The sequence below is a fragment of the Ambystoma mexicanum genome, chromosome 4p, assembly GCF_040938575.1.
Source record: "Ambystoma mexicanum isolate Mex_15411 chromosome 4p, UKY_AmexF1_1, whole genome shotgun sequence".
NCBI lineage: Eukaryota > Metazoa > Chordata > Amphibia > Caudata > Ambystomatidae > Ambystoma > Ambystoma mexicanum.
In genome coordinates this window covers 910,245,151-910,271,330 of record NC_090927.1, presented here as the reverse complement: position 1 = coordinate 910,271,330, position 26,180 = coordinate 910,245,151, and the positions used below count along the sequence as shown (strand labels likewise).

The window sequence follows — 26,180 nt, the reverse complement described above, 5'->3', positions numbered from 1 at the left end:
TGGTAATGATAATATCTTACTCGGTGGTGATTTCAATTTACGATATCCTGAGTGTTTCCTAAAGGATTATCAAAGTGGGGTGTACTTTCTGTGACCGGGAAGATGGAGGATAATAATGGACGTACCTGGGCCCGTTTCCTTAAGGATTGAAATCTGGCAAGATTAAATGGCAATTTACGGGGTGACCTGCCTGTGAGTTATACTTGACAGAGAGAGGATGCTTTTTCTTCTACAGATTATTTGTTTGCTTCAGATTCAATCTTGTCTATTTGTGAGTCACACATTATCAAATTCCAAGATCTTCGTGATCGTACATGCCTTTGTTTGTCTTCTAATTGTAGCTTCATCACTCTTTTAGCTAAAAGGGCATTTTCTCCTCGAGCAACTTTCTTAGCAGACCGTTTGTGGAATGTGGATAACTTTACTTCAACTTTAAATAAAATGTATGATGTAACTGTGTCAAATAGGAATAATGGCCAAATGTCTCACATGCCTTGTGTTCACATATTTGATAAGGAATATTCATATGTGAACATGAGGCACAAATAAGGAATCTAGCAATGGAGCTGAATGTAACCTTCGCAGATTGTAATAAGAGGATGAAAAAACATAACAAGCATTGGATGAAATCACATAAATATTTGATGCTCCATCGTGACAGTGAGCCATGTTAAAGGTTGTGGCTAAGAAAAAATAGAGTACTTTTTAGTCCTTAATTAGAACTATTAATCGCACACCTTTAGCTATTACTTATAACCCAATTCCAGAAGAAGTTTGATTTGACACGTACACTAAACAATTTAATGAACCTTCTATTTCGGTATCATTGATTAAATGGGATGAGTTACCATTGGTGCTTTATGAGATCAGACATTGTATGTCTACTAATAAACAAAGTTAAAAGTTGAAGGGCTGGGACGGCATTTGACAATACTTTGTTGAAAACTTTCATCACAGAGAATAGGATTCTACATTCATGGACTGGGTCGTAAATAAGACCTATATATAAGAAGAGTGCCAAATTGGATCTATTCAGTTAACATCCAATAGCGTGGTTGAATGTATCTAGAAAAGGTTTCGCCTCATCAATTAGTTCCCATTTAGTGAAATGGGCAGCTAATTGTAACTGCATCAAAAAAGTACAATATGAGTCCAGACAAAGTTTGGGAACAACCCTGAATGGTTTAATATTGTCCCTTCTCCTCCCTAGAGCTGTAGGGAAAGGGAATCCCCAGTGTATATGGCCTGCTTCTACCTAAGTTCAGCTTTTGACACCGTTAGTAGAGCTTTGTTGTGGCAAAAGCTGGAACGTTGGAGAATCCCCCTCAGATCTTTTCAAAATGCTCATGATACTCCACTTCAATACCAGCGTTATGGTAAAATTAAACAAGTGTGGTCATATCTCAAGGGAGATCAATACAACAACTGGCCTTCGGCAGGGCTGCATCTTCGCCCAGATGCTCTTTAATCTCTAGCTGTCAGATATAAGTGGATCGTTGGACGCCTCTAATTCATACTTTAAAATGCTTGGGACTTCCAGATACTCATGGATTTCTTATGCAGACGATATAATGCTTTTCGAGAAGCCTCAAATAGTGATACAGAGAAAATTGGAGGATTTTGATCACTATGCCTAAAATAATAATCTGGCAATAAACATACATTTTAAAAAGTATGATATTTGCGAATAAAAGGAAATGTGCAGCTTTCTGGGATGATTAAGATAAATCTCCCTTGAGCGTGTTTCGTTGCTCAAGTATTTGGGTTCCTTTGTCACTGACAAGAAGAATCTTAGAGAGCAGCAGCAGGCTCATAAAAATAGCTCAAGTGCACAATACATTGTAATTGGAAAGAGCATTGAACCATGCTATGCCTCCCCCTAGGTTTGCTCCTTGATCTTACGTTTTCTTTATGTTACTGATGTCAAATGTTATTAAAGCAAATTCCAATAAAGTGTCTACCCACAGAAGCCTCTCAGGTGGCTCATGTTTGGAGCTAATGAAGACTCATTTACACGTCTGGTGCTGTTCTCTGAGGTGCAACAGCTGACTCCTTCAATGCTTTCTAAAAAAAGGAATTCATGGCTGTGTCCCTTTAATGTACAAATACAGAACACATTTTACATTTCCTTTTGTTTAACTTACCAACTATTGCTCATGTGTGGGGCGTTTCCTATTAAACACACATGAGCACATTATCAGAAAGAATGTGTCATGGTAATCGTAACACTGCTAATGTATTTGCTGCTTGGGGTCAACCAGGAAGCGCCTGTCCATCCCAAATGGATCAGCATAGAACATTTTGTTATTCAAGCCGACACCTCAGCAGTAGCACCAAACCACTAATGAAATGTTCTGCAGTGAACGGGCTCCTAACTGGGCTATTTCAATTGGTTTATTGCAACTGTGTGGAGGAGTAGTGTGCTTTATTCTTTTCATTGTTTGCCATTTACAAAGTCCTCGCTAAGTTCATCTTTTAAATGACTACCTCTGTATGTAGTGGAGTCTAAACGTCTTATTCATAAAGAATCATGCATCGAAGAGTATGCACTTTTAAAAATTGATTAACATAGAATGGGCTAGCAACCTTTGTCACCCCAAATGTTTTGAATTACTACTCCGATCAGTCCTAAGTAGCATAATTAAAGCTAGGGGATCACAAAACCATCTGGATATTCATAGGTTGCAAACCCCTTTATTACAGACTCCCAGAACACATGTGGGTGCTGGGAGCACATTTCACCATGACAAGCCTTTCCAAGGCCAACATATTAGAGAAAAAGAAAAGAAATCCTATCCATGTCCAATGCAGAATCAAAAGCATCACATTTTATTTCATTAAATTGAATTGACAAGTCTTCCGCATCAGTTGTACATCTGGTAAGGAAATATGTATTCATGGCTTAATTAAAATTCCATACTTACCCAGAGAGACCCTGGCAGGGACAGCTCTGCGGTCGATCCAGAAGGACACCCAGGACAGCATGACCATCAGGGTGGCAGGAAAGTATGTCTGGAGCAGGAAGAAGAAGATGTGACGACGTAGCGTGAAGTTGATGTACAGGCGGTTGTACCATCCTAGAAATTAGAACAAATACCTCATTGAGTTATGTCATTACACAGACACATACTCGACACACCCAGAGCAGGAACCCTGGTAGCTAGCAAAATATGCTGTTAAGTAATAACTTGCTAAAGGGAAAGAGCTTCTGACATACTTTAAAAACCTCATAAATTAATAAAATACTGTTTCATGTTATTGAAACTCTTCCAATCCGGACCGACACCAGGCGTGTTCAATTTCTTGTAAAGCCCAAAAAAGTCAGAAATCATTCAGGGAAAAGTTTCGGGTTGGAAGTACGTGACAAGTTTTTACTTCAGAAAAACACGTAACTGGCCAATTTCCATGAGTCACTTCCATCTAAAATACTAGGAAATGATATCTACTGTAATTTCGTATGTAAGCCTTTTGTGGAGCATACACTGCGAGGTGCTAACGTAATAAAGCAATCCATTTTCTGAAGTTATTCGATGGTCTGTTATTTTACCCAGTGTCGATATAATGAAAAGGGACGAGCGTCAGTCTATTTCCAGATGACGTCATATCACCATGGTTGTGTGCGCATTAAGGAAACTAGACCGAACCGAGGTGCATGGCAAGTTCTGCGGCAAAGGAGCCCCGCTGAAACGTCTGCACGGCCTACTACACAATGTTTTCGTGGTATAAAAACACTGAAATTGAAAGAACTTCACTGAACCAGCGCCGTGGATATAAAAAATATAGCACTGTTTTGTTGGTTCACATTTTTGCTAAAAATGTCTTACCACAGTCAGCAGTCTACTTGAAACGGTAGCAGGCTTCACCCTCATAATGAACGTATTAGGTGAATTTACAGCAACAGAATGCATCCAACAGCATTCCTGTTTATTTTTCTATTTTAGGGGTAGGAAAGAGAGCTGTAGATGAGTAGGGGGATGGGAGCAGAGCAGTGTGTTTAGGGAGTTAACCACATTAAAAGAAACAAAAAGAGCTAGAATGCGATGGCAACATTTTTTCTACAGGCATTCTGTTGCCAGGGAATTGGCAAAGAATTGTTCAGAAAATGTAATTCGGCATAGCCATTACAAGTTCTCATGATTGGTTCTCTATACATTGGCTGGCAATAGACTGACACCAGTGACAAACCTTACCACTACCAGCATTCCCATTTTATTTCTTTTAACATGTAGTGAGCTGTACTCCCGGCCAATGTTCATTATAACTATTTTTCTCTAAGTGCAAGCATGGCACGTGCATTATTTTCAATGTGCACAACTTACTAATGATGTAAGCAACTTTGTAAGCGTGCACAGTTAGTGAGCAATCTTTTCTGAAGGGGATTTTCCAAATATATTAGCTAAAAAAACAAAGGTTTTATATACAGTTGTAAGTGAGCTCATAAACCCATCCAAGACATCATGATCTGCCACAGAACAGAACAAAACTCTGGCGCAAAGAAAAATACATTTATGACCCAACTGAAGCATTGTACAATGGGTTTAGTTGTGGTTATTCATTTGTTTTGTGGTACTCACTGCTCAGAGGCAATGCAGAGTAATACAATTCACATGCAGCATGATTCGAAGTAGACATGAGATCAGGAAATAAAGTAAATTGAAGTGAAATAAAGTTTAAAACGTACATGCAGAATATTATTGATAAAATAATACATACCAAGAAATATTGCAATGAATAATTACATAATACATAAGTACATTGAAAAAAGGTAATTAATTTTGTCCGAGAAATAGTGCTTAATCAAATGAATTTCTGATTATACATTTTTTTAAACTTGAAGTATGCTGTTAAAGTGATATTCCTGTTTTGCCCTTTTCTGCAGCTAAGTGTATGTTATTGTTGAAATACAATTTTTTTCACCTGGACGATGAACTTGAGGTTTTAGCTCCGTCCAGCACTGTTAACAGGCACAGTGGGCAGAACGCCTTTGGACAAACATACATCTGGCCTTTAATGATATAATAGGACAATGCAATTTGGTCCCGGCATTTACAAACATATTTAGTTTAGTTTAGTTTAGTTTGTTTATTTATAAAGCGCGTCCGAACCCTCAGGTAGCTGGGCGCATAATCATGTGGACAACATAGTTACATATTGTTGCACGAAACACAAACAAACAAAAAAGGGTACATACGTTCAAAGGTACACAGGAATGGTACAGAATGTGGCATGATATAAGTACAAAAGATAGTGAGGACCGGGTTACATGGTGGTCCGTTTCAAAATTTATTTAAGACATACAGTGGTAATTGGTGGAGAGAATAGACCTGGAATATGCGTAAGTAAGTGTCCAGGTGTTAGGCAGAGAGCCAGGATTGCACCATGGCTCAGAATGGCCAGAAAGAAGCTTCCGATCTGATTGCAAGAATCTGATTGCAGAGAATTCCAGCATTAAGCTGCAAAAACTGGGAAGCTGGAACCTCCTGCTGTTTTTAGGTTGAAATAGGGAACCTTTAGTTGGTGCAGGTAGGGAGTTCTGGTGGATCTGTTGGAACTGTGTCTAGAGAATTTGTCCGATCGGTAGCGTGGGGCAGTAAGTGGCAGGCACTTATGTGTGATGACAAGGGTTCTTAGCTTAATTCTGTCCCGGATAGGGAGCCAGTGGACTTATTTGCTGGCCGTAGATATGTGAGCCTTACGCGGGAGGTTAAGGGCGCATCTTAAGGCATTGTTTTGAAAAATCTGGAGTCTGTTCAGATTTTCTGTGGTGGTGCCCAGGTAGAGTGTGTTGCAATAGTCTAATTTAGACAATATCAGCGCTCTGGATAGGGTGAGGCAGCTGGAGGAGGATAGAAAAGGCCTACAGGCATTGATCAGTTTATTGGTGTAGGTGGTGGATGAGATGGTGGTGTTTATTTGTTTTTTCAGCGATAGGGTGGAGTCGAGGTACACACCTAGTGTTTTGACCTCTTTGGAGACTTTTATGATGTTGCCATCAATGGTGAAAGATTGGTACCTAGAGTCCAGTTTTTTGAGGCGGGCCTGGGTGCCTACGATAAGCAGTTCCGTCTTATCGTTATTGAGGCAGAGGCTGTGTGTGGCCATCCAGGCTTGAATTTCAAGGTAGATTTTGTCAAGCTTTGCAACATCTTCTTCATAGCAAGCGGTGAGAGTGATGAGGATCTGGGTGTCATCCGTGTAATTAGTGTAGCTGACACCCAGATCGTCAAGACGGTCGAAGAGAACCTTAGTGTAAAGTGTGGGAGAAATACAGGAACCTTGAGGAACTCCACATTGGATTGGGATAGGGTCAGCAGCCGCTGAAGGGGCGAATACCCTAGTCGACCTGTCAGACAGAAATTACTAAATCCAATTGGTGGCATTCTGTGAGAATGCAGCAGCCGAGGAGAGGTGTTGTGTGAGGATCTGGTGGTCAAAGGCAGCAGAGAGGTCCAACAGGAGCAAAATGGCCAGATTGCCCTTGTCTTTGGCATCATCCATTTGGATTTTTAGATCCAGATCCTGGATCTAAGGATTAGATCCAGGAGTGCGGTTTTGGTTACATGCCTGGGTCTAAAGCCGGATTGTCGCAGGCCTAGGAGGTTGTTGTCTTCCAAATGTTGTTGTATTTGGAGGTAGGCTACTCTGTCTAATATATTGAGGAGAAAAGGGACCGTGGTGATGGGTCTATAATTCGTGGGGATGTTAGGGTCTAAATTGGGTTTTTTGAGAAGAGGGAGGACCCACGCTTCTTTGAGGTTGTTGGGGACCACTACATTTTTGAAAGAAGAATTGATCAATGAGGTGATGAGAGGCGCTAGATCTTTGGCTCCATTTTTAATGATGGAAGCAGGGCATAGGTAACCTTTGCAATTGGATGGTTTGAGGCTAGCGATTATCTTAACTACTTCCTCTTCCGTGACTGGAGAGAAGTGGAAAGGGGGGAAGTTGGGGATGGTAGGGTCTTTTTTGTTATTGAGGTTATCTTTGGCGGCAAGGTTAGCTTTTTTGGCTTCTATCTTTGCTTGTAGAAGGGCAATTTTGTTGGAGAGGGCAAGCTGGATATTATTTCACCAGACCTTGTCCTTGGTGCAGTCCTATGTAGGTGGCAGTGATTTGAGTTCCCTTAGTATAGAGAATAATTCTTTAGTGCCAGATTTGGCGTTGTGTATTTTCATGTTATAAATCTCTTTTTTGGCGTTTAAGATAGCAGATTTGTAGGTGGAGGCGGCTGAGGCAAATTTGTCTTTAGTGGAGAGAGATGGGGCTTTTCTCCAGCTAGTTTCCGCAGTTCTTTTGATGTTGCGGAGAGCCTTTAGTTCTGTGTGGGCAATGGGTTTGGCTTTTCGTTATTTAAGTGGAGCTATCTGGTTGAGAGCTAGTTCCAGTGTGTTGTTGTACAGGTCTACAAGGGAGGACGGGTTGTCATTCTGAGTGGGAAGGTTGGCTTTAGTGATGGGCATGAGAAGTGGTCTAAGGTTCTCTATAGTGATGTTGCGATTGTTTCTGGAGATTATTTGTGGTGTCCTGGAAGGTGGTGTCGTTATGGGTACAGTTCTGGGTAGAGAAAAGGTGATAAGGTGATGGTCGGTCCAAGCACAAGGTGTGATGTCTGTTAGTGAGAGGTTGCAGTTGGCATCTGCTAGCCAGTCTAAGGATCTTCCTTTTGTATGTGTTGGTTTATTAATGTGTTGTGTGAGGCCTAAATGAGTAATGGTGTCATTGAGAGAAGTGGCGTGATTGTCATTAGGGTCATTGAGTCCCAGGTTGAAATCACCCATGATGATGATTTGTGATTTAGGTTAAGTGTATGTGGTGAGTAGGAGAGAGATATCCTCTTCAAAGGTGGATAAGGCGCCTGGAGGTCTGTATATAAGATGTAGGAGGATGGTTTGGGTGTTAGATAATGGAAGTTTAATAGATAGGAGTTTGGCTGAGGGTAAGGTTGTGTTAGTTGCTTCTCTAATGTTTAGGTTAGACTTAGCAATAAATGCCACACCTCCTCCTATTCCGTTTTTTCTGTCAGCACGGATGATGTTATAGTTGTCAGGTATGGCTAAGGCTAAAGCAGGACCAGCTGCTAGGTGGAGCCACATCTCAGTGATAGCGATGAAGTCGAGGTGGTTAGCAGAGATAATGGGCCTCATTACACGGTAGGCCGTAGCCATGGCTACCCCCGTACCGCATTCTGGGTCCGTGTTCCTGGAATAGGGACTTACCGGGTCATTCCGACCCTGGAGGACCCGGTAAATCCCCATTCCGGGAACCATTCCCCATTCCCATTTGAGCCCCCATAGGGCTCAATGGGAATGGGGAAGGAGCTAATAACAGTACCGCAATTTGCGGTACCGTTATTAGCTCTGAAGTCCCTTAGCGGGTCCCTCCCCTAACGCCTGGTAAAACCAGGCGTTAGGGGAGGGACCCGCTAAGGGACCTCGTAGTAGGGCGCAAAGGGATTACCGGCACCAGTGCCCTTAACGGTAATCCCTTACCGCCTACCGTGTAATGAGGCCCAATGTCTGCAACATCTGTGGCGTGGGCTACCAGGGAGCGGGCATTGATGAGAGCACCCTTAATGGAAATGGATGTAGGGTTGACTTTCGTGGGTGGTAGACTGTGGGGTGTTGTGGAATTATGGCTAGCTTTGGGGTCGATATACGGAGTTTGCTGCGTATGGTTCTTAGTCTGATTGGTGATCATTCTAGTGAATTTGTGGCTGTGGCGAGTGCGGTGGTTGAGTCTCGCGTTTCTAAGCTTGATGGGGGGGCTGCAGTCAGGAAGGTGGTAGTGGGTAGAAGGAGGCGAGAGCCTAGTCTTGTGTTTCTAAGAAGTGTAGGGCAAGGTGTGAGGGGTGTGGGTGGGCGAGCAAATCTGTTTATCCAGTCCACTGGTGATAGTGATTCTGGGTAAAGTGGAATAGTTGTGCTCGTACAGTTCTGAGGTGAGATATTGTGGAGCGTTGCCATAGTCAATGTGGCACCTCTAAGGGTGGCCATCATGGGAGGTTGGGCTCCAGATGGTAATGGCAGAGGGTGCCAGCAAAGGTTTAGCGCATAGAAAGGCAATTTATGCAGTCAATTAATGCTTGCAATAGAAGTAAACATAGGCACCGCTAGGGCCGCAATAGGCAAGGGCAATGTGTGCACTTAAAAGATGTTTGCAATAAAAGTGAACAAGGCACCTGCTGGGGCCGCAATAGGCAAGGGTACAGGGCAATGAGCAATCAATGAGTGCTTGCGATAAAAGTGTACATAGGCACCGCTAAGACCGCATTGGGTAAAGGCACAGGTCAGTTTGAACAGTCAATAAATGCAAGCAATCAAAATAAACATAGGCACCGCTAGGGCTGCATTGGGTAAAGGCACAGGTCAGTTTGAACAGTCAATAAATGCACGCAATAGAAATAAACATAGGCACCGCTAGGGCCGCATTGGGTAAAGGCACAGGTCAGTTTGAACAGTCAATAAATGCAAGCAATAGAAATAAACATAGGCACCGCTAGGGCCGCTTTGGGTAAAGGCACAGGTCAGTTTGAACAGTCAATAAATGCACGCAATAGAAATAAACATAGGCACCGATAGGGCCGCAATAGGCAAAGGCACAGGGCAATGTGAGCACTTAAAGGATCAGGTGGCTAGGCGAGATGTGAGATTGTCTCGGGCGAGTTCCGTAAATTAAGCATGTATGCAGGAATATATGAGGACAGAGTAAAATGCAGTAGTATAGCTATATAACAGATAGGTAGACAACAGAGCCACCGTTGTGATCATTGGTGATGCTGAATGTGGGAGGGTCGTATACCTGCGCTGTTAGGGTCATTTAAGGGATTTGGGGATGAGATTGTGAGAAGAGGCTCACCCACAGAGTGAAGATCCTTCCGGCAAAAGTTCGAGGGCAACACATGCACGACACACGATGGCAAAATGCAATCACTGCTATCAATTCTTTTCCATGTAGCTGGGGACATCAATTTTTGTCCTGTACGTTTAAGAAGGGTAATAGATTTGACCCAAAATGCTACCAGACGAATTCACTTATCGATTCAACTGCAAAATGGTTCAGTAGGCTTACATATAATAGAATTATTCATTGGATTACATTAAATAATATTGCCATGGAAGAACAATCCATATTTTAAGAAGGCGTTGGAACAATTGAGCAATCCCTGAACCTCAGATTAATCCTAGACAAATATGTTCTTGGTTACAAGAGCCCAACTTCTCTGGGGTTTATGGATTTGAGCCGAGCTTTCAATTCCATTAATCATCAAAAACTATGTGAGTCACTTTAATGGCTTGGTCTGCCTGGGACTTTGTTAAACAAACCGATTGGATTGCATACCAATCTCTCTGCCAAGGTACGTCTGGACAGAAGCTGGGTTATGTTTCCTCAGCATTTAGTGTAACTCATGAGGTCAGAAAAGAGTGTGTGCTGTTCCCACTTTTGTTTAATCTTGATCGTAATTCTCTACCTAAAAAAAATGAATAGATTTACCAAGGACACACCTAGAGTGGTGGGTTGGAATATTTGTGTATTGCTTTATGCAGATGATGCTGTTTTGCTGGCACCGACCCCAAACGCACTTAAGAAGCTTGTGAGCGGCTAAAGTGAATTTATGGCTGCTTGAGACCTCGTATTAAATTCTGGTAAATCTAATTTAATATGTAGTGGTGGTCGCAGAGGTACATTACCTGTAATTTTGGTGAATGGGCATATGTTGAAATGGGTCAATCAATTTCATTACCTAGGGATTACCTTTAGCAACAATATGGGCTAGGGTGTGTAAGGAACTCATGGTGGCAACAGTAAAGATAGAGAAAGGTGATCACAGTTCAAGGGTATTTTTTAAACTGTGTATGCAAGTTGGAAAAATGCCTAATCTAAACCTAAATCAAAGATGGGAGCAAGCTACGACCATCAAATAATAATAAGACAGTCCTAGTGGCGTCTTGTCAAATAAAAGTCCCTATACTAAAAAGAAACTATTGCCAAAGAGTGTGGGATAAGTTTCACAAGAAAGAAAAAAGAGTTCACAAATGATAAGTTCCTTCCCCACCTTTTGAGCAAGGGACAACGCGAGATTCTGGAGCACAGCACACACTCGAGCTTTCCCAGCACAAGACTACAGTTCCGTTCTCAGGTATCAGGACCCTTGGAGGTTAAATCTCTTTTTTTCAAAAAGTCTCTTGCCTCCGAGGACCTGATGTGTTCAAAATAATAAACAAAAAGTTCCTTTCCGTATGTATGTTGGGTGAGGACTTTTCATCCCTGGATCCCCTCTTCTGGGCTCAGATCCACCAAAATGTTTCTAGTGATATCAGGATCTTCGGTGGTTTAATATCTTGCTTCCGAGGGCCTGGTATGTTCAAAATAACAAACAACAGATCCTTTATGATTGTACTTGGGGTGATAATTCTTCACCCCTGGGTACTCCTCTTCCAAGTTTAGACCCCTTTCAAATCTCAGCTTCCTTCCGTCGGGCTCACTATGGCTTGTGTTCAAACAACTTGGTCTGTTATCTTCACAAGTCGATGGGTGTTGGCTTTTCACCCCTGGACCTACCTCTTCCGGGCTCAGACCCTTCTTGAATAGTAGCCTCCCCCTGTTGGGTTCACGACAGCTCTCATTCACATGCTTTCTCCTTTTGCATTCACAAATCTTTGGGTGACAGCTTTTCACCTTTGGATCTTCCTCTTCCGGGCTCAGACCCTTCTTAAATGTTAGCCTCCCTCTGTCGGGTTCACTATGGCTTGGTTTCCAAAACAATTTCACATTTGGCATTCACAAGTCCATTCACAAGTCTTAATGTCTTTTTAAATAGTTCACTGTGGACATCCCTCTGTTGGGTTCGCTCTTGTCAATACATTGTTCTTTGGGACTTCAAGCTTCGCCCCGTTCTATCGGCATCCACCCTTCCGTTGTGTTCAATCTTGCCGACTAATGTCAATCACACAGTTCTTTCTCTTTTCTCACTATGTGGGATTGATCTTCCTTAGCTTTCCAATTACGTGCAGGTCAAAGACTTTCAACGGTACAGGTGGATTTTGCTAGACCCCTCTATGACCACTTTGACCTTTTCCTTGTGGCTCTCCTATGGCCATCTGGTATCGGTAGTTTCAACAAATGTGGGATCAACTAGAGTCTCTTGAATGAGCACCCACGTGGTGCCGGACCCCACTGGAGCTGGTTTTCCCTTAATGTTAACAGTTCTTTGAACTTCCCTTAATTTGCCGTTTGCGACTCTCGTTCAACACAGTTCGGTTTCTTATGGATTCTCACCTCGACTCACTGGGTGTGATGAACCGCTTGGCTTTTCTTTTTTTCTGGAGTCAAGGATGGTACCACAGTAGCAAGCGTCTCTCCCTGTTCTGATTATCAGTGTAGCAGGGTTTTATGTACCGTTGACATCTGCTGCAACACACGCTGGCTATTGTTCACAAGTCTTACGATTCCTTTCACAGAGGCTTTGCAGGGCTGGGTTGGAAAAGGCAAAGTTGTTTCTCTCTTTGTCGCCCCTTCGGTTCTTGCTGCCTTTCTCCTCCTCTTGAATTGCGGTACTGGGATAGCTGTCTTGTCGTGTGTTTTGCCTTGCTCGTAGAGTGCTCTTGCGCTCCACCTTTTATCCATGTGTGGAAGGGAAAGGGCCGTCGGGTGTGTGTGAATCTGGTCACTTACCTGACTCTGCCTAACACTTTTAATGGGACATGTCATGTAAACGGCTTTGGTGTTAGTCCGTTGTCTTACATGGTGTGCAAAAGTGTTCATGTCAGAAAAGGGGAGGGGGCGTAGAGTTTCAGAGTATCCTACGTAGTATGATGGGAAAAAGGTGTTGGAAGAAGGTGAATACTGCATCTAACCTGTCAGTGTCCCACTTCCACTACACGAGGACCCCCATCCAGGTGCTCCTCTCTCACTGGTCCACCCCCAGGAACTGGATCCAATAGCGATGGCCGTGTCCTGGCCACCTGGATGACAGATCCCCAGGGACTAGTAAGTGAGACACCTTCAGGCCAGCAATTCCACCACTATATTATCCCTGGTCAAGGGTGCTATCCTCAGTTGCGGAAGGGGAGAGAGAGCAGGCATCTGTAATGCCAATTCAAGTGCAACCGTTAAGATGAAGGGAATACTAGAGGCTTCATATGCAAAATTTATGATTCCATTATGCTGCTGGGTGGCATAAATGCAAATGGACTGACTGCCCAAGGGGGAACTTTGATAACACTAAGCACATGCATGGACAATAGTATTCCTGATTTGCATGGAGAACGCCCTGATGTTAATAAGGGAACTCCTCCCCAAGAATGCCACCCTGAAAGGTTGTATGTGCACATTTGACATTACATCAGGGGACATTTTTATTGCAACTGGGGGCGGATGACCCTTACTTTAATATGTATCCTCTACAGGAGAACCGGCACAGAGTGCCATTTGGACAGGGGGCACATTTTTGGGGTTCTATGTTCGTTCTTTCATCGACGGATGCAATTCTGATATTGTTTTTTACAAGTACATTTTACAAAAAAAACTCATCGAAATTGATTTCTTTTTTCTTTTGGGGGGTTACCCCCCAAGCTCCCAAACCCCTTATTGTTTTTGACCTATTCCTGACCCCCGCACCTCTTATATACACTTTTCCAACCCCCTATATATTTCGATGAGTTTTTTTCGGTAAAATATACTCGTAAAAAAAAACATCGAAATTGCACCCGTCGATGAAAGAAAATAATAACATTTTCAATAATGTGGCCCCCGGTGCTCCCAACCTCAAGCCAACAGGCTGGTTATGAGCTCCTGTGTCATTATGCCACTGACACCTAACTATTAGGCTAAAAAACGGATGGTCTACAGACATTTAATCTCTGCCTCCCTCAACTGACAACTTGTCCTCAACTAACTCTCCTGGGACATCTCATGGATGCATATTTAATCATCAAACCCCAGTTTAGTATGGTGGTTGAAAGGGGTTTTAATACTATTAGAACTTGGAAAAAACATACGATTTTCATATAGGATTCAACTTGGGCCTCACTACAAGTTAGGTGGAAATTCAGAGGTAAATCCTCCAAAAAAAGCCCTGAGGAATTACCGTTACAGCCACCTATTCAGACAGATTTTCCGCCTGATTACAAGTGGTGGTGGCGGTGTAATTCCCCATTTATTTTGGGTGCATTGGACCCAATGGGGCTTTTTTTGGTAACTCAGTTACTGCCAATTTTACCACTTACCACCTAACTTGCAATGAGGCCGATACTATCCCAGAAGCACTTGTCTTTGCCTACGCAGGTCCCACTGAATCGACTGCAGAGAGATTACAAAATGGAGCTAACCAACTGCAGTTGAGGTTTTGTCATTCTGATCTCATTACTTTTACAGTTCGGTCACTTAAATGGCTACCCACTGAAAACAGACTCAAGTATACATATCTTTACATTACACTTAGATCCTGTTATGACTCGGGACTCAGTTCATGCACTGGAGATTTTAAAAATATGTATCGCTCCACATTCCTTCACCTCATCTCTTCTCTCCCAAAAACCAGACTTGAACACATGAGTGATCACTGTATCTATATGTGTGCAACCACACTGTGGAACTCATTTCCAGTTCCTTTAAGAGGCTTAGAGGATAACCTCGACCTTAGATGAGCTTTGAAAACATTGCTCTATCCTGCTCAGTTTCATAGAATAACTGTTGTTACGTTGGGTCTCGTGAGCTAGTGCTAGGAATCCACCTTTGTGGTAGCAGTGCACTCAACAAACCCTGGTGACATCACATCACACCACATCTCATTACAACTCATCACATCATCACTTTGCACCACAGGGATCAACAGTGGAAGGCCATGGAAGCTGGAGAGTTTGATGGTTGCAAGGAAGAGGCAGAGGGAAGATACTTACACAGAGATGTGTTGTGGAGACAAAGGGCCCCCTGAAGGCGACGAGAGCAGTGGAGGAGCGAGCTGCTAAAAAAAGAGGACCAGCTGGCAAGCCCCCGTGAGAAGCCGGACAGCCACGGCAGCACTAGGCACAGGCCCGCAAGCGGATGGGAAAGCAGAGCATGAATACCCGCGGTGTGTAGCTGACAACATAGCTTGCGCGGAATTGCCGATCGGGCACACAGAAGCTTGTTGTCGTGCGTGCCTGGCGAACACGTTGCGTGCGGAGACCGGCCCAATATCGAGAGCAGGCCGGGCCCGCAGAGGACTGGCACCCCCCCGGCACCGCGAGCAGACACGAGGAGCGCATCAATGAAGGCGGGTCACCAGACAAGATAGCGTTGAGTCCGGGGCCTGCGGCCCGACAATAGTAAGTGCAACGGCACGCAGAAGGGGAAGATGCGGAAGGCCCCTCTGCACAAGCAGCAGGCAAACGACACGGCTATAACTAGATAGCGTGCACATTGCCTGGAAAGGATAAGCCTATAGCACTAAGGAACAGTGTCATGATACGCGACCCAGGGGGAGCGAAAACACAACAAAGCAGCTGGTACGCGGCTGCATATGTTCTAGCAGACGCTCGTCGGAGCCTGGACGCACGTTGGGGGGCTGTATCAGATGTGCGCCCCCGGTGCCAGGGACGGCAATAAAAGGGTGCGCACACTGCATGCACAACATTGCCTGCAAGCCGAGACTGAAGATCCAGGCACATTGTACACGGCACGACACTGAAGAGCAGGAGAAGCACCGTGGATAGCATGAGGCCAACTGTCCCCAAGGAAGCAGGGTCCAGGAGGAAGCAAGCACTGTAAGAGGTGGAGAGTGGACAGAGACAGCAAAACAGTGGAGATGATGGAGCGTGGGGGAAGGCTCTGGCAACACTGATAACTATACAGACCAGAAGAGAGGGAGATACAGGTCAACCACATGGTCAATACACGCTGCCCAAAATGGAAAGGCACAGGCTAAATGCCATGGTGCACGCAGCACCATGCTAAGGAAAAGAAGTAAAGGTCTGCAAACAACACATGCAGAAGGGTTAAGCTGACAGAAACCCAAGGCCATACACAGACCCATGAGACAGCACTGGAACAGAATTGGATTACTTTGAACCCCCCCCGAGGATCATTAGACACAGGGATCCCCCGAAGTGTGCGGTAGCGCCTGGACAAGACCCCCCCGAGTTGAGGCTTATAACAGAAAGACCAGGCACAGTCTGTAAAGGTAGTGGAAAGGGATACAGGAACAAAAGTGAGCCATAAACAATAAGCATCAAGAAGAGTTGTGGGTTGGGCAAGCTGATGCGCAGGCTACGGCGGGTGTGAGACGCGAAGTACAACTGCAGCAAAGAGGAGGCACAGCTCAAGATCAAGTTATGTTATGTTATTTTGCATTTATATAGCGCCTTATATACCATTGGTATGGTCTGAAGGCGCTGGTAGGTTGAACGCCCTTGGGAACCGAAGTTCGGGTCAGTAGAGAGAGTAGGGAGAGTCAAAAAAGTACGTGTGCGCACCAGGTATGTGTGCAGCTGGTGCAGAGTTCGAGTGGTAGCTGCTTCTTAGCGGTAGGTGTGGTGGTTGATATATCAGGAGTATGTGCTAGGACATTTCCTAGGGGAAGCGATCAATAGGGGGCACGGATACCCATAAAAATTGAAGGAAGCCCACAGGAAGCGATATCTGCAAACCTCCTGGTAGGACGGACCCTGGGGTAACACAGAGTGAATAATGTCTGCCAGGGGAGGTAAAACCAAGGGCAAGCAACCCACAATGGACATTTTTGCTAAGGCACAACATCCGCCCACCACCCCAGCACAAGGTATGGCTGTCGCACCTGCAGACGCGGCTTCACCGTGAGAGGACTACTTGATCTTAATGGCCATCACAGAATTGAAAACTTTGTGGGGACTAGCAATGGCAGACCTGAGAACCGCACTGGAAACGAAAATAGATGCAGTGGGGATAGAGGTCAATCTACTGAGACAAGATGTGAGAACGCTTGCGGAAAGAACGAGTGACCTAGAGAGTGCGGTGAAAACCAACACGGATACCAGCACGAGTAATGCCAAGGAAGTCCACATACTGAAACAACAGGTGGCCCACCTGGAGAACCGTGCGGAGGAGGCCGAGGGAAGAGCGAGACGCAATAACATACGCGTAGTCGGCCTGCCGGAGGGGGAAGAAGGCCAAGACCCCACGGATTATGTGGAGAACATGATTATACAGGAAATAAAGGCTAGCAAGCTCTCCCAGGGGTTCACAATCAAACGTGCGCACAGGGCCCTGATGAGGAAACCGCAACCTGGAGCCCCCCTCAAGCAATTATAGCGAAGATCCTGAACTACAGGGACAGAGAGAAGATTTTGGAATTCTTCCGGAAAGGAGGGACGATAACAAGGGTGTCTGCGACCATTACTGCATACCCGGATTACACCATGCTGGTGCAGAGACAGCGCTATAGCTATGCTGCGGTCAAGAGGAGACTGCGCACAGCCGTATTCAAATATATGCTGTTGTATCCCACAAAGCTCAAAATCCTACATAAAGGTAAAGCGCACTTTTTCGACCCTCCGGAGGATGTGGCGGCATGGTTGGACGCACACGGCTGCCCGGAACGAGATGAAGAACAAGGCCGGGAGGAACACGATAAGTGAATAAAAAGCAATGTATGTTAAAAGGCGGGAGGAGGGGGCCAGGGGCAGAGACTGCAGAACTGATAGAGACAATGTGGCTAGAAAATATAGTAGTGGGGAATGGTACCACGTGACATTTTAACATATTGGACTAGAATATAAATCGCAAAAAGCTAAATCGGTAGCGTTAAGCGTGTATTACATGGGGAGTTTGATGGAACTATCAGACCTTGTTTCAGGAGTGCATTTATGGTTTCCCTAATTCCCTCCTCCGCTTCTCTTGATATGAGATATTGTTTTACCCTCGGCAGTATTGCACCTGGCTTGAGTTTTATTTTTATTGGTGTTACCTCATGCAGCAGCCCTACATCGTGGGGCCCGGTGGTCCAAATTTCAAGTGCTACTCTTGTCATGTCTTCCTTAAATATAGTCAGTGGGGCCTTAATGCTAGCCATCAGTGGGTTATGTACCTCTCTGTACTGGACAATGATGTCGCATGGTATGCTTATTTCCATTATTATTTCTCCATCATCCTCACCATCAGTGAATAACTCCTCATCTGTTATATCTCGTAGCATTATGTTTGGGTCTATGCATAACACAGTCCGCCACTCGCACCCATGCGCGTCCAGTCCTATGACCACAATACGTTTGCTGGATACTTGAACTGCCTCAATGTCTATGGACATTATCGTGCCTGGCACAATGTCTGTGTGTGCAATTGGGCGGAATATGAAATCTGATGGTGTTCTCCATTCTTTTCTCGTTATCTCTGGCACTACTTGTGCTAACACCTTGATGCCATATATAAACATGCTTATATCAATGGGTATTCCTCGCACCACAACTTCGTTCATTACTGTGCTGATCATCAACATTGCTCGTACTGGGCATACTCCTGGTGTTGAGCACACTATTCCTCGTTCTGCAAACGAGATTGTCATATTCAATTTGCTTAACAAATCTCTCCCCAGCAAATTTATTGGAGCGTCTTCGTGGTACAGTAAGGGTGCGCGCACGGTTTTTCCCCCCACCGTCATATCAAGATCTTTAGTGTAAGGAACTTTTAAAATAGCCCCAGAGAACCCCTGCGTCTCTAAATTCCTGCCTGAGAGCGGAAACCGTCCTTCCATAAGACATGATTTCTCCTCTCCAGAGTCTACCATAAAGATAAACTGCTTATTTCCTATCTCTGCCCCACTATTGGTTCCTCTTCTGCACATAGGGTGGTGGATAGGACTGGACACGCAAGTGTTCCCTGTGCGCTGTCCTAATCTGAATGTCTTTCTTATCGGTAGTCTATAGGGGCTACCTGGGTGTGGACACCCCCAACCTTGTTCGTTCTCCATGGGCTGTTGCGCCTGGAAATACCCTGAAGGCCGCATTCTACAATCTCTAGAGTAGTGTCCCCATCTCCCACAGTTCCAGCATGACCCTTGTGGTCCGCCTCTCATTCCTTGGCCGCCAAATCCCCTATTTCCCATACCTCCAAACCCCCCTCTCTGGCCACGGTACCCACCTCTTGCTGGTCTTTCTTGCCACTGTTGCCCACCGTATTGCTCTTCTCCGTTCCACTGCCCTTGTCCTCCTGTGGCCCACAGTGCTGCTATTGTTGCTGGTCTGTTTCCCGCTCCTTCGTCCCCCTCATTTTCTCGGTCTGTGGTTGCGCTGGTGTTGACGGCGGCGACCTTCACTAATTTGTTCTGTACCAGCTTCGCCTCGTCTGCCAGCCATTTTTGTGCTATCTCCTTTTCTCTCTCTTTGAGCCTCCTGCAGTGGTGCACAATTATACTCTGTATTTCAGGCCAGCCCTTGGCTTCTATCCCAGCTATTTTGTCCAAGGCCTTCTGCACCTCCTTCGGGAGCCCCTTTTTGATTATAAAATAAAACAAGGCGGTGGACTGGTTCCACGCCGTGCCAGTTTCGCTTCTCCATAAATCCTGCACCCGCAGTATGAATTGCGTAGGATCCTCGTTCTCCTGCATTGTGCACTGCATCACTAAATGTAAATCTGGAATATCTGGAAACGTGCGCCTCAATGCATCCCATACTTGTGCTCGAACGTTATTGAACGCCGATCCATCGTGGCGGTCACAACTCATTGTGACTCCGGGGAATCCAGCCTTTTCCCACACTGCGTCTGCTTGGTCACCAATTGTTGACACTAATAAGCTCTTCACATCCCCTATCGCTAGCGGCACTCCTGCTGTGTTTTTCTCAAAGGTGTGTATCCATTTCCCAGCCCCGCCCGACAGTGGGGGGAGGACCTTTAGCAAGTTGTTTATATCCATTTGAGCCCATGGAATGTAATGTGGCCTACCTGCTCCTTTATGTATCAATGGCATTTGTAACTTGTGTTTCTTCCCTACCTTACTTACCGCACCTTTCTTTATTTTACTTACCATCATATTTCCTCCTCGCTGTCTTAGTCTACCCTGCCATAGTGGTGGCGATGGTGTATCTGGGTACCGGCGGTTTGGCAGTGGGGACCCGGTCTTGGCAGCTGCCTCTTCATATTCGTCTAAGTCACTCCACACCTCTTCTAGTTCTGATTCTTGCTCATTGTTCCCTTCACATCCTTCTCCTCTCTCACTGGCTGGGGTGGGTGGGCGTATAATCCTCACGGGTTTGTCATTTAGATGGAACAGGAATTCCCCTGACCGCCACTCTTTCTCTTGCCCTTGTGGTATGCGTGTTCCTTGTGATGATACTGACCGTGCTGGCTCTGAGATCGCTTGCGCCATTTCCCCTGCTGTGCTCAATGTTGGCGTCAGATCCGCTATGGATAATGGTGGCACCTCTCCTCCCCCTGGCAGCATTTGGCTCCTGTCACACAATGCTCGTAGCCGTGTTATTTCCATCTGTGCATCCGCCAGGTGTCGGTCTAATTCTCCAGTGGGATGTGCCAAATTCACGGGGGGTGCGCTTGTTGGGCCATACAAACCTCCTTTATCATAGGGGGGTGGTGCTGTGGCAACTGCTCCGGTTGTGGGTGTGGGAGTTGGACATGCTGGTACGTACAGGGGCTCACTATATCCTACTGCTGGTCTGGACATTAAAGGATATATTTTAGTTGTGTTGCCTCCAGCTGTGGTGGTTGTGCACTCGCCCTTTGGTGTTCCGCTTACCTCTTCCTGCGTTCTCTGTGTTTCATTCACTCTTTCTTTATTTACCTCTGCTGTAGGCGTAACTTCTTCAAACATTCTCCACAGGTCTAGTACTTCCCTTCTGTTTTGCAGTTGTTTCTCCTTATACCTTGCTAACAAGTGTGTGGATACTAAATCCAATACTCTTTTGTCGAATGACCCACCTTCTGGCCAAATTGGCGTCACACTGTCCCCTTTTATCTCCGTCAACCATTGATCGTGGTATTTTTGTATTTTCTCACTGTATAACGGAAGGTGCTGACAAATATGCGCTAGTGGTGTTATTCCCCCCATGATGATGTGTTTCCTTTCCTCCCTTTGTCTGTACTTACCTTTCGACCTCCCTTTCCCCTTAATCACTTCTTCACTAGTTGGATAATACACCACGAGTCTTCTCAATTACTTGTAATTTGCATGCACATATATGTATCAAGATATATATATATATATATATATATCAACTCCTTTTCAACGTTAACCTTTTAGTTATTGCATGTTCAAATTCAACAGTTCATTGTTGCATATTTTGCCACTTTAACCACAAATTAATCACAGTACTTGGATATCCTTGACGAAAAATGGACAGAACACAAAAGCACATATACCACTTATCATGCACATGCACTACCTGCGTGCGTTTTCTCCCCGTTCCTCTTTTTTCTACCCCTTTCCCGTTTCGCCTACTCTTCTCATTCACTCCCCACCTCTTACACCCTCTTACTCTTTTCCAAGAATCCTTTCGTACCCAGAAAAATAATGTTCTAAATAACTACTCCGAGTCTACTCAATATACGAGACTCCTACTATTTTCTCTGTATCTTCACTTATTTATTCTGCACTGGACGAGACAATGCTACGCGGCGCCGCCTTCTACCCCGTTCGGGCTAGGATACCACTTCTCTTTTTTCTCTTCACTTCTTACCAAAACCTAATGGCCATATAAAGGATAGATCAGAAAAGCCTCATCATCACTCACACAGGCCCTACTCTTCCCTACTACCCGTTACCACCTGTCCCCCCTATTTCCCCCTTACCTTTCCTTCGTTACCTTCGCAACCGGCACTCACGTGTTCAGTCAGGTGACCCGAGGGTCGCCGCTCGCAGTCCGACCCCAGTCAGGCTCGCACCCCAACCAAGCCGTGGCCCGCTCGGCGAACAGCTTTTCAGTCGGGTATTCGTCAACCGGGAACCCTTGACCCTTCTTTGTAGTGCGCACAGGCTGGTCGGCCGCGGAGGCGATGGTTTCGCTGGGGGGCGTCCCGGATCTCGCCGCTCGGCGCCAGCCTCGAGGCACCTCTCTGATCACGTTGCAGGGGGTCACCAAATGTTTGTGCCCTCCCTGACTCACACGTGTGAAATGAATAAAACAGACACTCCCTGGGCAGGGAATAAGACACAAAAGAGCAGGCTGCGAGAGTTCAAGGAAAAGTTTATCTAGATCTCTGAGAGCGCTCTGACCACATCAAGGTTACAACACATTCATATAGTACATCTACATCTTTAACATATGATGCTACGTTGGACCTGGATTGGTCAGCAGTGGTGGTGTCTTGGGTGTGGGCATCATCTCTTCCTCTGGGTTGGTTACTTGGTTGGCGGGAGGATTGACGTCAGACATTTGTGCTCCGGATGGGTGAAGGTCAGGTCGCTGTGAACACGGTGGTCACTATCTAAGCTAAGAAAATACATTCTGAGTAATGCATGCACTAAATAATAGTTGATCAAAAGACTCTCAATAGTGTATCATTGCCGTTATACAAATCACTCAAGGGTTTATATCATCTACACATTTCGGTTATACAGGTCACAGGTTTAAGGGCCTTGACCACTATAATACTGTCATTGAACTATAGGTTTAGTCTCACAAGAATCTCAGGTATGTTGCACTTGTTAGTATTAGGCATGATATACTGCAACAGGGGTCCAATGTTAGTTGGGGGTCTGCTGCGTGGGCTTCAAAGCATGATTGGCAGTCTGGCACATGAAAGGGATGCCTTGCAAGGGCCCAGGGTTAGAATGGCAATAAGTTTCAACTGGCGAGGGTAAGAGGGCAAGGACACTTTTGTGGAGATGAACGAGCTATGTGCTTGGCTCATGTTGGTTCACATGCGGGACAGTGATCTCAGAGGAAAAGGGATGTGTTAAATGTATTATTTGTTGCAAGCAGCTCTGGCCTCAGCATGAGAATGGAGCAGCAGAGTTTTCCAATTGGAGTGGGGACGAGGGTGGGGGCCATGTGCTCCAAGCTACAGCGGCGGGCAAAAGGGAGAGATGCATTTTGTACTATCGCAGTGAGGCCTGGTTACCAAGATGGAGTCGAAAGGGGGTACAAAAAATGGATGCCCTGTGTCCTGCTTGGTGGTCCCATCTACGTGAATGTAACCAAACTTTAGTATCGCATAAGGGCGAGGGGCATACCCACCACTAGAGGCACTTGGTCCACGTTTTGTACTGAGAAGTGATGGTAGAGAGGGGCCCATTGGCCCCTCGCTCCCACACAGGGTCACTACTACATTCTTAACCGAATCCAGTACTGTTTTATGACTAAAAGAGCCATTTATAAAGCGTGCAAAAAAGGTGCAAACAACTTAGAATTCCTCAGGACAAACTTGGGAGATATTATGTCATTCAGGAATCATGTGGGGCGCATTTTTCGAAGCACATTTTCAATCTCAGCGACTGCAATGGATTTGAAATTAAACAGAATGGCAGGTTCCAGGGAAGAGGGTTCTAGAGTTGCAGAGGCATACAATGGATTATCCAAAGGAAAATCGTCCGTGATTTTTTCACGGTTTGTATTAATCTTGTGCATACACACCTGTTGAATTTTTATACAGTCGTTGTTTGTATTAAAAGGTGGTTCTGTTTGCAAATGGGGATTTTCTAAGTATTTAAAAATAGAAAACCGTTTCATTGTACTGTTATCGGCATTCTCAATTTCATTATGGAAAACGTCCTCTTTAGCTTCATAGATTTTTAGTCTATAGGACTTTTCCAGCTTTTTCCAAGCCCTTAGATTTGCATATCACAGCACATATCGTCTCTTGCTTCAATTCGGTTAGAAATACCAAAATGTTTGATAGTGAGAACACAACTGGAAATAAAGTGAATCGAATGTACTCAGAAGCGTTTAAATGGTATAATTATAATGACCAAACAGTTCTCCTCTTGCAAAATCCTGGCAATTAAAGCCACCATCAATGAAAACACTTCCAGGGTAGTAATGACAAACCCCAGCCTGATTGATAAATGGACCACTTTCTTCTTTGTGACCTCCAAAGGTCTAGCAGCATAATGCACATAATGAAGAACGTAAACATGTGGCTTTAATCTAAGTCAAACAATCACATGTTCCTAAATAATATGGAATTCACAGGTTTCACACAACATTTCTTACATCGTACCCACATGGAAGGGAGTGCACTTGATGAACTGTTCATGTGGAACTTAAACACAACTCAACCAAACCATATTTCGCCAACCAATGTTGGTCCTACCATGTATCTACCCAGTGACTTTCCACTTCCTTAAAACCAAAATAAGGACCATGTTAGTATAACTCATGATAGCACCACCTGGAAACCAGTGAACAACATAACAAGGAAAACCCTTAGTTTCAGCATCAAAAGTCTGTCGGGTCACCTCTTAGCAACAACTGACCTAACAATGCAAAACACAACCTCTTGAATTATCTCGCAGAGACTTTAAATGAACTAGCCAGAGCATACATTTAAAAAGAAATCTGCCAAAAAAGAATGAATAGAAGAATCTGGAACCAGCTGGATTAAAAAGAAATTGTCTAGGCATCCGGAGAGCATTGGAGAAGCTCTTAATCCCCAGAAGAAGCCCTGGTCTACAAAATCTACGGAATGCACTACTGCCACACCATCCAATGCAGAGCACTCGAATACTTTGCAAAAAGAATACAAAAGACCCCAAATAACTCTAAGGAACGCTTGCAAATTACCAAAGAAGTCCCCTGCCCAGAACAAACTGAATATGGTAGAAAACCTGCAGAAGAGATGGTTAAAACAAATGAGTTGCGTCCTTTACAGATATTGACAATGCCATACAATGCCATACCATCCTTGGGTCTGAGGGTGGAAAAGAGCAACCAGATAATGGAATTAGGAGTTCTCAACAAAGTTTATTTAGAGACAGACAGATACACACAAAAAATGACACACACACAAACACACACACAAAGGTTACAAATCTCAGAAATAAAAAAACTGTCTGAGCATCAAGGAGGTAAACTAAACAGAAAAGGCTCCCCCACCACATCGTCACTCTGTCCAGGTCCTGTGTAAAATCAGGTAGCGGGTGAAAAGTTGGAGGAGGTGGTTGTAACAGAAGTAGGGGCAAGAGGTTGGAGGATGGGGTAAGATCAGGAGTAGGTGGTAAAGACCAGGAAGAAGAGGTCCTAGAAAGTGGAGGTGGTGAGAGTTTGTAGCGGGGGTACCACCAGGAGAAGGTTGTGAAGAGTTTGAGTGTTGCTATTATTAGGAGATGGTGAAGATCAGGAGGAGGTTTCAACATCAGGTTCGGGTGGAGGAATGCATAAGGTCATTATGATAACAGGAGAAGGTGGTGAATCCAAGCAGGAGGTGATAACAGCTGGAGAGGTGGTGACAAAGACACAAAGAGCTGGAAGGAACAAGAAGGCAAGGTTGGGCCAAGGCAGGGTGAGGAGATGGAATGAGGTACAAGATGCATGTAGGGAGGGAATTGCAGGAGTAGAGAAGACTGAAGATGAAAGAAGGTCCAGGGGAGTACGCCTGATGGTGATGATGGGGCCTGGAGAGTAGAGATTGGTAGTGAGGGTTCCTTGCAACACCTGTAGAAACACAAGTTGTACATATAGCTGGAGGAGTAGATGCAGCAGCACATCAATGAGGGACTTCAAGAAGTCGACCTGGATTAGAACTTGAGGATGCTTTCTACTTGGTACCCATGGATACACATTTAGCTAGTCAACAAAAAGCAACAGCCATCATGGGATGAGAGGACCTGGCAACTGAGGGTGAGAGAATGTTCTTGGTTATCTTTGAGACTTTTCATTTTTCTACTTTCAGTTTTGTGTTCATTCTTTTCTCATCTACGGCCAGTCATGTGCCTGTCCTGACTGCCCTCTTTGAGATATGGTGTTAAAAGTGGAATGTACAAAGACTTTAATGAAGTCTGACGCACCCCTAAACTCTGGGTGCACTATACTATGCCTGCATTCCCACAAGAGTCAACCTGGGTTTGGCGGGATGAGATCTGTTTAGCACTGCCACTGAGAAAATTCCATCAAAATGATGGGCCCTGGTTTTTACTGGACTCGGGATGATGTTCCTGAAAGATCCCTACAGACACCTTGCCCCTAAATCCATTCTTGCAGTCAAGTAAGACTAAAACTTAGGGGGCATTGTAATAGGACTAATGGGGGCAGTTACAATGCCTGTTTTCAGCCATGCCTATG

The 26,180-nt window shown here is 44.9% G+C and overlaps 1 protein-coding gene across 1 annotated transcript in view; it reads right to left on the bottom strand.

The window, feature by feature from the left end:
• GABRR2 (gamma-aminobutyric acid type A receptor subunit rho2) overlaps positions 1-26,180 on the bottom strand; it is a 633,724-nt gene that overhangs the window by 49,405 nt on the left and 558,139 nt on the right. The window contains exon 7 of the mRNA XM_069606506.1: positions 2,925-3,077. Within this exon, the coding sequence (XP_069462607.1) occupies positions 2,925-3,077 (153 nt within the window). The remainder of the gene's footprint in view (positions 1-2,924; positions 3,078-26,180) is intronic.